Source organism: Colletotrichum acutatum (genome assembly GCF_030867785.1).
Source record: "Colletotrichum acutatum strain CBS 112980 chromosome Unknown BDZ83scaffold_9, whole genome shotgun sequence".
In the NCBI taxonomy this organism is placed as follows: domain Eukaryota; kingdom Fungi; phylum Ascomycota; class Sordariomycetes; order Glomerellales; family Glomerellaceae; genus Colletotrichum; species Colletotrichum acutatum.
This window is the reverse complement of record NW_026849003.1, coordinates 358,558-372,864: the sequence shown is the minus strand read 5'-3', so window position 1 is coordinate 372,864 and position 14,307 is coordinate 358,558. Positions and strand designations below refer to the sequence as shown.

General features: G+C 51.9%; 4 protein-coding genes across 4 annotated transcripts; 2 read left to right on the top strand and 2 right to left on the bottom strand.

Annotated features, from left to right (window-relative positions):
* Positions 1–518: 518 nt before the first annotated feature.
* On the bottom strand, positions 519–1,445 carry BDZ83DRAFT_716068 (14-3-3 domain-containing protein; the record flags this gene model as incomplete). The annotated part of the gene is made up of 1 exon (XM_060511813.1): positions 519–1,445. The coding sequence occupies one exon, from the start codon at positions 1,443–1,445 to the stop codon at positions 519–521; it is 927 nt and encodes a 308-aa protein (XP_060369977.1).
* A 749-nt stretch (positions 1,446–2,194) lies between these two features.
* Positions 2,195–4,383, top strand: BDZ83DRAFT_647477 (uncharacterized protein; the record flags this gene model as incomplete). Its single annotated transcript, XM_060510080.1, has 3 exons — positions 2,195–2,363; positions 3,009–3,175; positions 4,075–4,383. 3 exons carry the CDS (start codon positions 2,195–2,197, stop codon positions 4,381–4,383), a joined length of 645 nt encoding a protein of 214 aa, XP_060369976.1.
* A 5,598-nt stretch (positions 4,384–9,981) lies between these two features.
* Positions 9,982–10,376, top strand: BDZ83DRAFT_603963 (uncharacterized protein). Its single transcript, XM_060507257.1, has one exon. The coding sequence runs from the start codon at positions 9,999–10,001 to the stop codon at positions 10,173–10,175; it is 177 nt and encodes a 58-aa protein (XP_060369975.1). The 5' UTR covers positions 9,982–9,998; the 3' UTR covers positions 10,176–10,376.
* A 259-nt stretch (positions 10,377–10,635) lies between these two features.
* BDZ83DRAFT_567720 (sterol-sensing domain of SREBP cleavage-activation-domain-containing protein) lies at positions 10,636–14,126 on the bottom strand (the record flags this gene model as incomplete). The annotated part of the gene is made up of 2 exons (XM_060503979.1): positions 10,636–14,002; positions 14,095–14,126. The coding sequence occupies 2 exons, from the start codon at positions 14,124–14,126 to the stop codon at positions 10,636–10,638; spliced, it is 3,399 nt and encodes a 1,132-aa protein (XP_060369974.1).
* Positions 14,127–14,307: the final 181 nt, after the last annotated feature.

Genomic DNA, 14,307 nt, shown 5'->3' with positions numbered 1-14,307 from the left:
CCAGCAGCCACCGCAGAGGATGGGGTATCAACGGGAATCAACTATAACAACAACAAGTAGCCATCTTACATGGCGCATGGAGAAAATCTCCCACCTGATCAGTTCGCCTTCCTTTCTCGCCGTATCCAAGATATAAGTACAGGTAAGCAGCCCTTGAAACTATCCAGGGGGTCTGCTGTAATATTATGTGCCAACCAATGCGCCGTTTGAGATGCTGTGTGCGCTCAAAGTTTCGAGAATGCCCCCCTTAGACTGCTCAACTCCGCTGTGGCGGTAGTTTTTTCGAGCTGAATCTTGTACATCGAAGAAGCCTGGAAAAGGGGAGCGGTAGACGCATTTCATGCGAGGTCGTCATGCCCAACCCGAGCGCAGCTTCCGCCGCCGGTCGGAGCAGTAGTATATGACCACCACCACCACCAAACTACACTTCTCTAAAGAATTTCGTGGCCGGAGATCGAATGAGATCGACTGACTCCCGTCCAGGACATAGAACAGCCACCATTGACACATGCCCTCACTCAGATGGGGTTCTCCATGCCAGGGGCCATGGTCGTTCCTGGGGGTGCAGCTGGACTAGGGCTTGTTCCTCGAGTCAAAGTGTTGTTGCTCGACCCAAGCCCTCGCTTCATCATCTTGCCCAGGACGGTGACCAGCTCGCAAGCATCGGAAAACATGTCGTCGTCCATGCCCTCGGTCGCCTCATAGACCTCGGATATGGCATCCTTGGCCAGTTTTCGGCTCCCGTCAGCGTCGTGTACACACTCGTAGAGGAACGCGGCGTATTCAGTCTTGACGGAGAGTCGTAATGAATGCGATCCCCAGAGGTGTTGGTCAGCTAGGGCAATCGCCTCCTTGAAGTACTTGTGCGCTTCGGGGAGGTAATCTCTCGGCGGTTCGAGAAAAGCGGCGGGTTGGTCTGAGCTGCTTCGAGGAGCAAAACCCGGCGGAGGGTTCACTGGACCGCCCTCGAGGGCATGTGTGGGCTGTATTGAGCCCTGAGATGAGTTCCAATCCTCCCTCGCGATCCCTTTGCCCTTGTCCAACCTTGGTGGGGTCAATCCGGCCATCGTGTCTGGAGTTGCGATGCCCATGGTGGACACTGCAGGTTTGTTGTGGAACAGGACGAAAATGTGGTAGAACGATGCTCGTAGCTTGTACGCCAACACTCGGAGTTCTGTATGATTTCCCACCATAGGAATCACATACTGCTGGAGCATCACTAGGCCCTCTCTCGAAAGCCAGATGATGTGAAAAATGAGGTCGAGAGACTGAGGCGCGCGGGCGGCATCGGGTCTGCGCTGTTTCTTCGCTGTGACAAGTTGCTCTGCAAGGCTTAGCGAGAGCCCGAGGATCTTGTAAAGCATCGACGACAAGAGGGGATTATCCGTTTCGACGGTTTTCGCCCATTTTCCGAGGAACTTCTGGTCAACTTCGGAGGAAGCCATGAGAATTTATCCGCACGTCTGCGGCGGATGAGATGGCGGAGATGAGTATTACGGCTTCTGTAGTCCTGATGAAGAAGGGGCAAGCCCGGAGTGAGAAATTCGGCTGGGATTCGCCGGAATTTCGCCAATGATAATTAAGTGCCGTTCTCTGTACTGATTCAGAGCCGCTCAGTAGAAGGGCGTAAGCAATGGCAGAGTATGAGCCGCGGGCAACAGTGAATGAGCCAATTATGAGAGCTAAGAAAAGCTGGAGGATGAGAAGATATTCGGGGCGCAGAACAAGCCGATTACGTTTTTTTATCTTTGGCCTGTAACGAGACTGAGTTATGCTGGCTGTCAGCGACTACGGGCACCGGTCGCATTGAGTGTAATCTGGAAGAAATGAATACTCACAGGTATAATACATTACTAGTAAGTATTTAGTGAGTGAGCCCGATCGTTCAACCAATTGGCAACTTGCTAGGCGCAGAAATCGATTATTCAAGTGAGAGCGGGATGAGGCTCAAGTGAGAAGATGAGTGATTGAGTAGTCTTTTCGCAAATGGCATGACGACAACGCTCAATGCTTGGGTGGATTGTCGTCCAGAAGCCTTTTGAGGACAGGCGTAGATAGAGCTACCCGATAGGCTACGAGGGCGATCCCTGGGAGAATAAACGAGTGTCAGAGGGTAATGCCGGCGTAGGAGGCGGTGAAGAACGGGCGTGGATGTGAGCGTGGGCGTGGCTGCGGGGGCTGGACTAAGTGCTAAATGTCTGTCAACGTCAAGGCGGAAGCAGGCGAGAAAATTGACGAGATGAGACGGCTGGCAGCAGTGGCGGTCGTGAAATTGAGGTGTGACGAGGTAGTGTGTTGGATGTCGGGCTATGAAGGCATCTCGACAGTAGTTGAGGACGAGTTGAGGAACAGCGGCGATGCGAGTAAGTTTTGAGACGGGTTCGGGCGATGTAATGTAATGTGAGGTAATGTAGGTAGCTGCAGGTTATATGTGCCCTAAAGGAGAGCTTGCAGACAAAGGCGCAGAGGACTGGGGCGTGCGGTCGTATTGTGCATGAACGAGTGTGGGCCTTTGCGAGAGCTGCTACGCGGTCTGGCCGTAAGGTAGTGTAGAGCTTGGAGAACCGAGGCCGATTGGGAATGGAGGCACTTCCTGGGGTACTGATACAGATGAATGACGAAGTCGCCCAACAGGTACCGTACAGGTGATGGTGGCCGCGCGATAGGGTGCCTGAGTATGGAGTCTTTGGACACCAGGGGTCGGGTGGTTATGAGGTGAGATGAGAAGTAGGAGCAGCAATGACGGCCGTGGGCGATGTCGTACAGAGGCGAGAGGCAGCGAATGAAGTCGGGTATTGTAGGTTGGATGATGGGGGCAAGATGCTGCAAGATGAGTTGTCCACCCCTCGGAAGACGCGCGCACCGTGTGAGTTAAGGCTTGAGAGTGATTGATGTGGTAGCCCTGGTGGAATCGAGTGTGAAGATGGGTGTTGGATTGGGCGCGAGTGACATCAGCTTTCAATTGCTTAGTGGGCTGGAGCTGAAAAGATAAGTATTTGTACGGGTAGGTAAGGTTCTTCAACCAAGTGATGAGAAAGAAAGAGAAAGGGAAAAAAAGAGACGGCCTGAAGCTGGAATTGGAGCTGGAGCTTGGGCTGGAAAGCTGGAGCTGGACGGAGGCGGGAAACAGCGTGGGAACAAGGCTTGCAAGTGTGCAAGTCAAGGTATCCCATCCGTAAGCCAAGCTCAGGCACGGTTTCCCACGAACTTGGACGGGGACACGGGGGGTAAAAAGATGCCCGCGCTAAGATGGGATCCCTGCGACCCGCTTGACTTTTGAACTATGAAATGGGGACTGGCGCTGGCAATTCAATTGCGAACTTGCCCACTTGCCCCAGGCCCCCAGCATAGCAAGCCAAACGAGCCAGACACACCACCAAGGTAGGAGCGAAGACGGGAATACTTCCTGGTCACTCTCTTGCGCTGCTTGCCTCACCTCCACTGGCCTCTCTTTCACTCATCGGCATCCTTCCCCTTCCAGTCCGCTCTCCGAAGTTCTCAAAAACAGCGGCCAAGCTGATGTGATCTCAGTCATCGATTTATCCTACGAGTACGGAGTATCCGTTCTTACTTTAGGCATCGCGACGTGCTTCTTCCCCGCCAGTCACTCGCCATCCAAGCTTTCTACATGACCGCGCTACAGGACCAAGCGCCGTTCATCTGAACCCTAGGTCTAGGATGCCTTCTGATCTGAATTGACGCCGACGACGCGATAGCGCCGCGCTTTCCCTCTGACGCGTGGAGCCACGCTCCGAGACAAGCCGACTAAACCAACTAATTATCTCAAGGGTCCGCGGGGTCTCGACTTTCAACTCTCGAGTATCCTTCATTGACCAGCAGCTTGCTCGGCCGGACTGAACCCCTCTTTCACTACGAGTATACGTAGACAATGTTTTATTCGGCCCTCAAGACAGACCGCAGCCTCTCCCAATCGCTGCGACGATGGCCAACTTTGACGCTACACGATCCTCACTTCCGGGCCATCTTCTCACACTTCTCCCGTCATATCAACATATCACGCTGGCCTGAGACACGGGAGATGCCATCTCGCTTGATGCGCACAAATCAGCCTAGATTGCTGATTTGCTTGCTTTTCCTCCCTTGTCGGAACCTGTCTTTCGTGTCGCTCTGAGACTTCGCCATGCGCCCACACAGACAGGCGCAAATACGCAATGCGCTCTGGTGACCCGCTGCCGGCGAATCGATATCGGTTGTATGCTCCCCACGCTGGCCTGCTTCTGGCTGTGCCCAGAATCCTTGATGCACCCTACGGATACGCAGGCAAAGGCAAAGGAGCAAAGCAAGGGGCCCGAAGGCACACAACGTGGCCGGATGTCGACTATCGAGTACTGTATCCTTCCCGTCGCCCTCGAACAGCAATGAATAGCCCGTGCAACTGTTCACCCTTGTCAGTCTGGGGGTTTCAGATTACCCAGCCCACGTCCCGAAACAAATGCTGCTCGGACATCGTGGTGTATTCACCGATTCAGGTTGCACAAGGCCGTCTTGTACGAGCAAGACTGGGTTAAATGGCACAAGTCGTCCGTCGTGGAATAACTTGTGAAGTTGTGCTCCACGGTGTTTCCACCCAAAAGGATACGTACCGCTTACTCGACCCACCAGCGTTTGGCAGTGGCCCCAAGCTCCTATCCGGGTCGCTCTAGTCTGTTCTCGGCTTAGCGTCCAACGTCTCTTGATCGTCTTCTGATCTGACCAACGGGACGCGGCGCGCTTTCTCGAAGCAGGGAAAACGTCCCCTTTGCGCTCGACTCAACTCTCGGCATCCCAGCCACCTCTTTTTTCGCTGTACCAAAAGTCCAAAGTGTGAAAAACCCGCCTATCGATACCCTCAGTCGCGATTCGCCGACCTTATGTGCGGCCTCCCAGAGGCCTCAATGGTGCCAGCGCATTGATCCATGGCCTCGCTGCGCCTGACAACTCCGCGTAAGGTAATCCCATCTCAGCGCTCCAGGGAACACCTCGCACTGTTACGCCACGCCAACACATGAGTGCTGATGAAGCTCGCACATAGTTATAGTGACTAGAAGAATGAACCTGGATCTGACAAGCCTATGGCCCATTACCAACCCCACGCTTGGCCATGATCAATGCGACCGCCCCTCCTTCTCAATCCACCCTGGGTACCTATTCTTCACTGAATGGCGTTCGATCTCAAAAAAAAATACAAGAAACCCAACATACCGCTTACATACCGAAGCCCTGCCTGACGACTGCAGAAGTGAGCAGCAGCAGCAACAGGCAGTACTAAAACTGGCGGTGAAGAATAGGCATCCAGTTCCTTGCGGCTAGGTATGTCACCTATGTCATCTTGAAGTTACGATTTCTTGTCTCTTGATGGGCCCACCTCCACTCCGCCTTGTTAAGAGTCAAGATATGATGCGAGCTCTTCCGGGGTGGCGAGCGCTGCTAGGTGTAAGTAGGTGCAGACAAAGACCACAGGTGCAAGCGTGCCTTGTGACATGGCCTGCCAACTTCTGTACATGTCTTCAACGTAGTGATTGAGGCCGCAGTACAAACGCATACTCTCTGTATGTGTTGTTACAACAGGCGTAAGCGGCCGTCGTACCTTCTGCCAGCCTCGACGTCGCGCACTCTGACACCCATACTGTACGACCTCGTCATCTCACTCGGGGTCGGACTCGCTTCAGAACTGCGTTACGCCGCGATTCTGAGATCACGAGCCTGCAGCCCTATATGCCACGATCACAGCCTCGATGCCGGGTGAGGTTGAAGATGAGCCAGCCATTCTGGAACCCCTTGGCCGTGTCGACTTGCCTCAATACCAGCGCAAGAGACATCATGACGTTTTGTCGGGCACACATTTTGGAACGTGGATGCATTCATCAGACAGTGCAACACACCCTTTTGCCAGCTGTCTCTTCGGACATGTGAAGCTGAATAGCAAGCATATTCCCCCCCCCCTCCCCCGGCGGTGTCCTCCTTTCTTCTCGAATCAGAGCAAAAGATTCAGTTTGAGTGTCTACGTCGTTTGGTTCCTGGTTCCTGGCCACGGTAACCACCGTTTGCTTCCCGGATCGGGACGTTGCAGCTTCCGGACGACCCGCGACCCGCGTGCCCTGCTTTGCGAGATTTCATAGATCTCGGTGCTTCGGCTTGGGTTTGGTTTCCTCCTTTTTTTGGAGTCTTTGGTGTACCTCGCCTCGGGCTCGATTTCTGTGTAAGGTATGGGGGGAAGCAGGCTTCCTACAGCTTCTCAAACGGTATTGTCTGGTAGGATCGAGGTGACGCCGTAGCTTGCGGTTTGGTGCCCGACGTAGGCAAACCGAACTGACGTTATTGTGTTTGTGAGATAGGGGGGTGCTACAAATAGATGCCCTTTTGGTCGGTATTTCTCGATTGTGCTTTTCATCTCTTGGATCTTGAAGTAGTTGATCCGACATAATCACATTCATTTCTTACACGCCTGTCAAGATACCAGCGAGCCAGCCTCAACATTCGTTCCCAAGCCGGCTGTTGATACTTTCGGCCGCAACTATCAACGATTGTTGAAATACCTTGACAATCGCAAAGTCTCACAAGTCAAAGAGAACCCAACAACTAGAAAAGCGACTCCTTCAGGCACCAAGTCTCAACTACACTCAAGAGATACAAAACCAACCACATTCACTGGGATTACAACAATACTCGTCCACCCACGACTTACACCCAACTACAAGCTTCAAAATGTGTCAATATTACGCCCACGCCTTCACGTGCAAGCACCTCTCCTTCACGTTTGCCCGCTTCTGCCAACCCGCGAGCCTCATTCAAAAACCCTGCGCCAAGAGGCAGGTATGGCAGACCATCGGCCTCGACGAAGCCTGCGAGGAGTGCTTGACTTGGTTCCCTGACCAGTACCCGTGCCGGAGGCCGCGGTATCAGTGAGCTGGAGGTGCAAGGGAATGTTGTCGTAGGACGATGACATGGCCCGGGGACGGGTTGAAGGTTGTCGTTCGGCTGGTCTCCCAACAACCATGGCTATCGTTTTGTGGAATATTTAGAGGAAGAGGGAGCTGCTTCAAGGCTGGTCTTTGTTTTTTGTGATCAGGAGTCATTGTGTCCGGCGTCAGCTATGGGTTATGAAAGGTGAAAACGTTTAGAGGTCAGAATAGGTATCTCTAAGGGGATGAACGGGACCAAACGACGTAGACGAAGACAACATATAGAGAGGCGAGGGTGCGGGACCCTCCTGAAAAACGCCGCTTGATAAATTCCAAATCGCAAGCCGTAAATGTAAGGTTTACACTATGTTTCGAATATTCTAGTGACTCGAATTGATTGTCGTGATTCTTTGTGCCTATCGCTTCTTCTGATCCTGCACCTATACGCAGTTCTGCGAGTAGATCAATTGTTGACGGGTCATGGCGATGGCTATGTAGTTATTGCAAGTCTTAACCCCGTCCAGCCATACTAAAACCCATGACAGTTCAGTATCATTAGTGGCGGTCTTTCGTTCATGCAAGGATGTCAGCCGAGTTGACTTTAGCCTCTTTATATTTGCTCTACCGATCTTGTGCAAAAAAATTCATTGAGATCAAGCATCAGTTTTGCTCTAACTGCTTTGAAGGACGATATGCCAATATGCCATGTCGCTACTCACGGTTTAAATATTATATGTTGTGACATAAGTATATGTCAGTATAGAATATTGATATCATGAAGGCGTCAGACTCTTCTGTTTCGTCACTGGAGTATTCGGGATTAAATGCTTCCATAGCTATGCTGAGGGGTGGTGAAGAAGAGACGATGGGCAATATGAAAAATTAAAATACTGCAAGCTTTTCCTAATACCATGAACCCTTCCTTATCCGAGCACTTCTCATTTACTAGCTTAGACCCAACACTCGCCTTTACCTCGTGTAAGAAAAGGAAACTCTTTGATATCTCCTCTGTAAGGTAGCCGTCTCTATAATATATTCAGAGACGGCAATACGCCGTTAAATCGGATGTCACGACGTCCATGGAGGTCTCATGCTTCAGCATGGATCTTCGATATCTGATCAACAGCGCGCTGCAATAATCAGATGACGAAGGGAGGTGTGCTAATTGGTGCCAGCGGCTGTGCGGGTGAAGGTTCGACGTTCCTTTCAGCTTAATACACATTGTGCAGCTTTGATTTAGATAGCTAGTCTAGAGGTAAGTGGAATCTAAGACATTGTTGTTCTGCAAATTAGCACGGTTCAAAAAGCAGCAGTCTTATATAGTCAATCATCTGACGAGGCGTGCCGTGTGTGCAACCGTACCCCGTGCGATCATGTTCTCCGCGTGCTCACTAGAGTAGTAAATGAGCAGAGCCGGTGTATTGGTTGCCTTCACCTAGTTTTCTGACCTCGACCATTACACCTCTATGCGTACCTCCCCCATGGCACCTTGCCCAAGGTTGGCATCACAGAGTCTACCAGCTTCAGGTACGTTGAGTCCGACCGGGAAGGAGCAAAGTCGCCCCCCTCCTTACCTTCCCGTCCACACCTGACCACGAACAAGGCCATGTAGGTCCCTTCACTTCCATTCCCGTCACCAGCCAGCAGGCGCTCTCTAGGTCGGGGGTCAGGTCAAACTGGTTGGGTAGTGGAGTGGTTTATGGTCAACAATCAATTTATACGCCAACCGGCTTACTCGACGACATGCTTAGCGAGAGCACCCGAGTTCGAGTCCCAGCATGAGCGCCAGAGATGTAGCCCCCAGTTCAGCACCGGGGGTGGGGGGGTGAACTCTTTTGCCATTTCGGTCAATGTTGGTCATATGGTTTTCTTTTTTTGAGTGTTTTGTAGACCCCTATGAATGCTTCTACGACTAGCTGGTCTCGGTCTTGCACGTATAGTGACGGAGACCTTAGCTAAAAGATATAGATGCGGTATAAAAGGAGGCTCACGACCTGGCATAGAAGGTGACTCACCACCATCGAGATGAGCGAGCGACTGCTTCGTTGAGTTATGCCCTCATCGAATTAGGCGCAAAGGACCATGGCCTGGCCCAGGAGTGAAATACCCTTTGCTAATGTCGCAGCTCGATACGATTTGAGATACACAACAGTCTAGATTCCACAATATCCCAACTCTACTGGGATCCTTCCATGATGGATATGGTATTCCGAGCCGAACATCCCCGAGATGCGGGAGATCTTTAGGCAAATAGTAATATACGAGAACTCTCTACACTGCCGCTCTACGCAACCAAATAAATTAGATAGCTCAATGGAACGGAAGAATCCTGCGAGACACGAATTTCGTCCAAGTTAGAAAACTTGCCATCTCTTGTCTCCTGACGCCTCTCAAGGACACGGGTCAAAGAAACGTATATTTGTGCCGTCAGACATGACGTCTAATGCCGCCATTTCCTTGTACCTTTAACTCGAGCATTCACTGCAATCCACAAGTGGTATATCGAGGCCAAGAGAGCCATTACATGGGCCAGATAGGAGTCAGACAGACCACGCCGCTATACTTTCCTGCTGCTGGTTTCTCGCCTGCCCCTTTCTGTTACCATCACTCTTTGACAGAGGATACACTCGACCATTCAAATATGGCAGTCCCACAGCCGCAGAGACATGACTAGAGAAACATGATGCACACTAAAGCGGCTTCACTTTCACGTCGCAGGCCCAGACTACCTAGATATTAGCTGCGTATAAGTGTAAACGTGATCATCCCCATCCAACTTACACAATCCACGTCAAACGAGACAATCCCCTCACAAAGGAAAAGCCCAAGAAAAGAACTTGACATATCCTCCTATAACAACCTAACCACCGGCTCCCCTTACCCCAAACCAACATCAATCGATGTCAAACCCCACACCGACACCCCCACCAACCCCACACCCGCTCCAACTCCACAACAACAACACAGCCCAAAGGGACAAAACATCACGAATATCCACCACCACCATCCAAAAAAATCCAACAAAAAACATACAACACCAGGTATTCGCTGGTCGTCACCGACCCAACTACTAATCCGGCCCTCATTGGCTTATCTATGGGAGAGCGGACGGGATCCCGAGTTTTCCAATGGGTATGGTCGTATGTGGTAGGGGAAGGACACTCGGTGGCTCATCACGGACGGCCAGGAAGTGCAGTAGCTTTTCTGGTTGTTAGCACTGAACCACGGAACCTGCACATGCAAGGCGACTTGAATGAGATAATGGGAAGATAAAAGAAAGAAGAGTCTGTTTGAGGCAATGGAAGCGGTGATTTAGTGGCGGACTATTCTTCAAGAATTGGCCTACCCTGCGTGGGCATATCACGCAACGCCTCAGTATTCGAGACTACCAAGTATTCGACTCGAGAGAAACACTACCCCTCTTTCAACTTTGAGTGATATTGGACCGAGGTATCACAACTGATTGGTTTCATACCGTAATTTTTTCACCAGAAGCCTGACGGACCGGAGCCGGAACAGGAAAAAGTCATAGGCATACACTGAAATGGGGAATCTTATAATCCTGGCCCTCCATTCCCATAATGGGGGGTATGATCTCGAAACTATGTCAAAGTAATAGTAAATAGGAAAATCCCAACTCCCTTTTGTCGATCATGGGTATATAAAAAGAAGATGAAAAATATTGCCTTCCAATCCAAAAACCTCCCCTCCAATGTTGACTCCCGCTTATAGTTCAAATCCACGACGGGACCTTCATCCGGGCATGCGTAACAGCTGTCGGTTTCCGTCGTCGGCTACCAATGTGCAGAGACTCCCCGGTCTCGTTCTCGGCCAGATCCTCAAAGTGCTGGTGTCCAACCGTGATAAGTTTGATAATGTTGCCGAAAGCAACCGCCACCGATGCCGTGCCGACCTTGACGATGGGACCCAGGTTCGGAATGATGAGATGCGAGCCCATCTCGTACTCATCGTGAAGGGGCCTTGTTTCGTAAATCTGCTCTCGCCCCAGTTCTGAGGCTACCCAGACCTCCCAGTTGTCCTGCGATCTGTTTGGTCGCTTCTCTGACCGTTGATACATCCTGTGACGGAGACCACCGGTTGTTGTCGGAGACGACTCGCCGCTACTCGATCCGCTATCGTACACTTCCCTCCGAACGCCCACGAGGAACCCGTTTGGCAGAGCTTCCCATGTCCCCGGATTACTAATCTCCCTCTTGGACTCAATGGTCTCAGCCCACGCACTACAGCTGCGGCTAGGCGGTGAACTCGTATTGCGGAAGCATATAACGTTGCCTTCTTCTTTTGGTGTAAAGGTGTGGATCACGCAGTCGCCTTTCTCCGCATGGGTGTACGCGATACCGAATGACACAAGCCCAATCGAACCGCATTGAGGTTTTCTTCGTGACGAGTGAAAGCATCTTAGGGACCGCGGTTGAATTGAATCCGTCTCAAAAGTGTGAAGCAGCGCCTTCGTCTTTGCATCAACCAGGTCAACTGTGTGAGACCTCGCCACAAGGAACGAACCGAGTGCCGACAGCGACACTACCTGGGATGCTCCGCGGTCATCGGCTGTATGCACATCGAGGCTTTGTGAGATCCAAGTATCGTCTCGCTGCTGTGTCGCAACATGTATGCAGCCTTTTCTCGATGCCGTTAGAATAGACAGCTGCGCGGTGCCGCTGGGTGCGATCTTCTGGACAAGTGGACGAACTGAGACCAAAGGGCTTTTGCAGATGGAAAACTCCATAGGCTCATTTTGACCAGGGACGATCTGTATCATTGTTCCGTTTCGTCGCACGATGACGAGTGGGCTTGAGAAATCAAAAGTCGGCGTGCCGAAGAAGAAATAAGGAGGCTTGTCAGACCTCGGGTTCTTCAAGTCAACCGGAATTGGCTGACTCCATCGGTGCTCAACCAAGTTCCATAGGAAGACCTTGTGGGAGGATAATAAGGCCAACCAGCTAGACTTCTTGTCTGTAGCGACTGCCAATACCGGAAAGGGGTCCTCGGGGGGTGCTTCGATGTCGGCAAGCGAGTAGTCTCTCACGCCCGACCTGACATCCCAAACACGAATTGAGCGGTCCAGGCCGACAGAAATGATATGTCCGTCGTATGACGAAGTCATGCGCAAAACATCCAGAGAATGAGCCTCTGGTAAAGATTCAATAGCCAAAAGTGGTTTATCTCCCATGTCATCGTTGCGCCTCGACTCAGCGTCATCTCCCCATAGTAGGTAGTTCATGAGAAGACGGACAGCGGACAGAATGAAAAGCACGGTGACGAGGAAGTGCTTCAGATGGTGATCGATGAAGTCGTAGAGAGCCGGGAGTAGTGGGCGCTCGGGTGTGACCGGTGTGCGATCCGCTCCCTTGAGGACGAATACTAGAGGGTCATATACCCGGGCGATGTAACTGTGGGATCTGGGCTTGATGACGTTGATAACCTCGCGAGCGCTTTCGTGGTCTTGGAGCCGAAGCCAAGATGTTGGGCTGCGCGCCTGGTGAATGTCGAGTAGCATTGAGTTCTTCGGTTGGCTGAAGCTGACCGTGTCTCTGGAGATCCTGAAGATCCCACGCGCCAGGCGGACAAAGGTGTCATTCTCGAAAAAGTGCCACTGAGCAATCAAAACAAACGTGATCATGATGACAGTGCCTGCGATGCGCGTAGACAAAGCAATCTTGCCCTGAAGCATTGCCTCGAAGCAGCTCCTGTTTGCTGGCAGCTGATCCTGCCCGTACCTGTTATTTTTCAGAGATGCCTTGGCAAGCGCGTCACTGAGCTCTGTTCGTCGCACATCCACACTGAGAACAGCAAGGAAGAAGGTCGATAAGTAAAAAAAGTCAAACACAATAGCAACGGCCACAAATGTGCAAAAGGCGGACACGCCCGGTGAGACCACTTTCGATAGTCCCCATAAGATGAGTACGTTTTGTGCCGAGCTGGCCAGCGCAACATGTGCCGTTTCCCCGAACGCACGGCTAATTCGACTACTCGTGCTGTTCTCCGAGGGAGTCAAGATAACGGCGTTGATAAGTCTGAAAATGTTTTCGAGGCTCATGGAGAGAACCACGACCGGATATGCCGCTTGCGGAATTCTGGACAAGTCTACCCGAAAAACGGCGCAGACAGTAAAGCTTGACATGATAGAGACGACAATCTGGACAAAGACCGTAACTATCAGGCCAAACTTGGATTTGACCGCCCTCAACTTGGAAAGGCTGTAGAGAAAGTAAATCGCGACTAGGCCATATGCCAGCGCCAGAATGACCGTGTCTTGCACGGAAATGGGCATGAATTGAAACTCGTAGAGCTGGCTGTCCATGCTTTTCCCGTCAGCTGGGTAAGCTGTCCACTTGTCTTTCATCCGATTTGCGAGCAATTCGGCCTTTCTCTCCCACTGGCGACCAACTGGGGAATCGCGCAAGTGGATCAACGTGATGACAAGAGCGTCGGCGGCCAGAAGTCTTCGATCTTCGAAGTGCTTGCCGCTGAACACTATCGAATGTCTTAGAGTGACATTTACTGAGGTCGGTTGCGTCTTGCGCGCATTTACGGTCGATATGATGTCCGGGTCAGAAGCTATCCGCTCATTGGAGCAGGCCCAGTACTGGAGTGGCGAGGAGAAGAACCAAGACTGGTTGGTGAGACCGTTGACGACATGGAATGCATCCCGGTCTCGAGGGGCAAGATCTGCATCTGCATATGGATCGTGGGCCCGGAGGGATGTTACGGGCCGCCGCGGGCTGAAATCTTTGGTGGGACCCAAGAGCTCATCCTGCAATTCGAGCGCGCCCAGCAACACGTCGTGATCCAATGCTTTCATGTAGCTGCCGTGAACCCAAATGGAGCGCATTATTACGTCGGACTCGGTGCTGTTTTCCTTGAGCGGCTGCGCAGCAGTCCACACGTGATGGGGCAAGTTGGAGGCGCCATTGCTCAGATCTGAGGTGTAGAGGAACGGAAAGGGGTATATGAGGATCGCGGCGACAGTGACGGAGATGATGAGAGTCGTGACTACGTGTCTCGCGGCATATCGACCGTATCGCGCGAAGGCTCGGCGGAGAGGATGGTTCGTGGCAAGGGCTGGGGCTTCCGTCGTTCTGAAGGCAGGTCAGTCAGGACATGCATTACAATGGGGCTGATCCATGATGGGTGGCACCAGCCTCGATCGGAGGAAAGAAGAGATCCATACCCTCGCAAAGGGTACAAAAGATACCAAATCATCTGCGGCGATGGTTGCAAGTAGACTTGCAGCGACTGCAGCAGAAGAGTTGGGAGTTGGAATTGCAGAGTTGCAGAAGCGGACGCTGCTTAGTTGAGCTTGTGATCCATCCAGTGTTAAACGGCACGGGATAGCAGAGTTGTTGTTATTGTCGGTATGCAAGTGAAAGTCGTCGTCCTCATG